We start from the raw sequence: 1163 nt of genomic DNA on the forward strand, positions 1-1163 counted from the left end.
AGCTAGCGATCATCTTGCACCCACCGCCTGTGTGCCGGGTTGGGGCTAGGGGCTGCCAGACTTCACGATCCTGCCCCCGTCACCACTTCCCGATCGCCACAGGGCTTTGTGTCCAGGTTATGGGGTAGGTTGGGTTGGGTATTGGGTTCTGGAGGACGCCTGCGCGTGGCATCTTTTTACGTGGGGAGACTGATGCGCCTGCAGCCACCACACGGTCCTTGACAGAAAGAGACCTAGATCCAGTGGCATGGAGATCCAAGACGACTGGAGATCACCCTCTGCTGCAGCCTTCATCCGCCTTCCCAGCCGTTGTGGTACATCCTGCTGATGTCATCCTCCGCCTGGTCCGCCGTTGAGGTCTTTGCTATTTACCCATAGCTGGGGCAGGGGTTGACGGGCAGCAGGGCGTGTCCACACTAGAGCGGGCCTGCATGCCGCGTCTCTGGGGCCCCCTGCTACTCCGAGATCCCATACAGCTTTGCCTGGAACCGCAAGGTACCAGTTACCGTGCGTGGCCACGAGGAGGCGTGTACAGGTCTTGGCAATGGAGAGGCTGTGTACCAGCAGAGGAGGCTTACGCGCTCGGCTCCTCTTTTCACCACCCCCGGAGAGGTGGCTAGCCGGTGGCGGTAGCTGAAAGCAGAGAGCAACAAGCAGAAGCGACATGCAGCATGCACTAACCTGCACTAACCAGCATGCACTAACCTGCGAGCACTAGTTCTACTCCAACACTACTGCACTGACGCATCACATGCCCTGTGTTCCACACACACACACACACGCACACACACACACACACACACACACACACACACACACACACACACACACACACACACACACACACACACACACACACACACACACACACACACACACACACACACACAGGTGTTTGGATTTTTACTCACCATAGTGTCTTCAGTCTACAGTTGGGGTCTTTCTCCAGTGCAGAGAGCTGCTCAACATCTGAGTTATTCAGGCCATTATACAGCAGGTTTAGCTCTTTGATATGTGAGGAGGGAGAGGACAGGACAGAAGCCAGAAGAGGACAACTCTTTCCTGTCAGATTACAGCCAACCAGGCTGGAACAAACAAACACACACACACACACACACACACACACACACACACACACACACACACACACACACACACACACA

General features: G+C 55.5%; 1 protein-coding gene across 1 annotated transcript in view; it reads right to left on the bottom strand.

Moving 5' to 3' along the window:
* Positions 1–330: 330 nt before the first annotated feature.
* Positions 331–1163, bottom strand: part of LOC134442843 (protein NLRC3-like) — a gene marked incomplete at its 5' end in the record, with an annotated part of 36329 nt that continues 35496 nt past the window's right edge. Inside the window, one exon of the mRNA XM_063192795.1 lies at positions 331–633. Within this exon, the coding sequence (XP_063048865.1) occupies positions 331–633 (303 nt within the window). The remainder of the gene's footprint in view (positions 634–1163) is intronic.

The sequence above is a fragment of the Engraulis encrasicolus genome, unplaced genomic scaffold (assembly GCF_034702125.1).
Source record: "Engraulis encrasicolus isolate BLACKSEA-1 unplaced genomic scaffold, IST_EnEncr_1.0 scaffold_258_np1212, whole genome shotgun sequence".
Classification (NCBI taxonomy): Eukaryota; Metazoa; Chordata; class Actinopteri; order Clupeiformes; family Engraulidae; genus Engraulis; species Engraulis encrasicolus.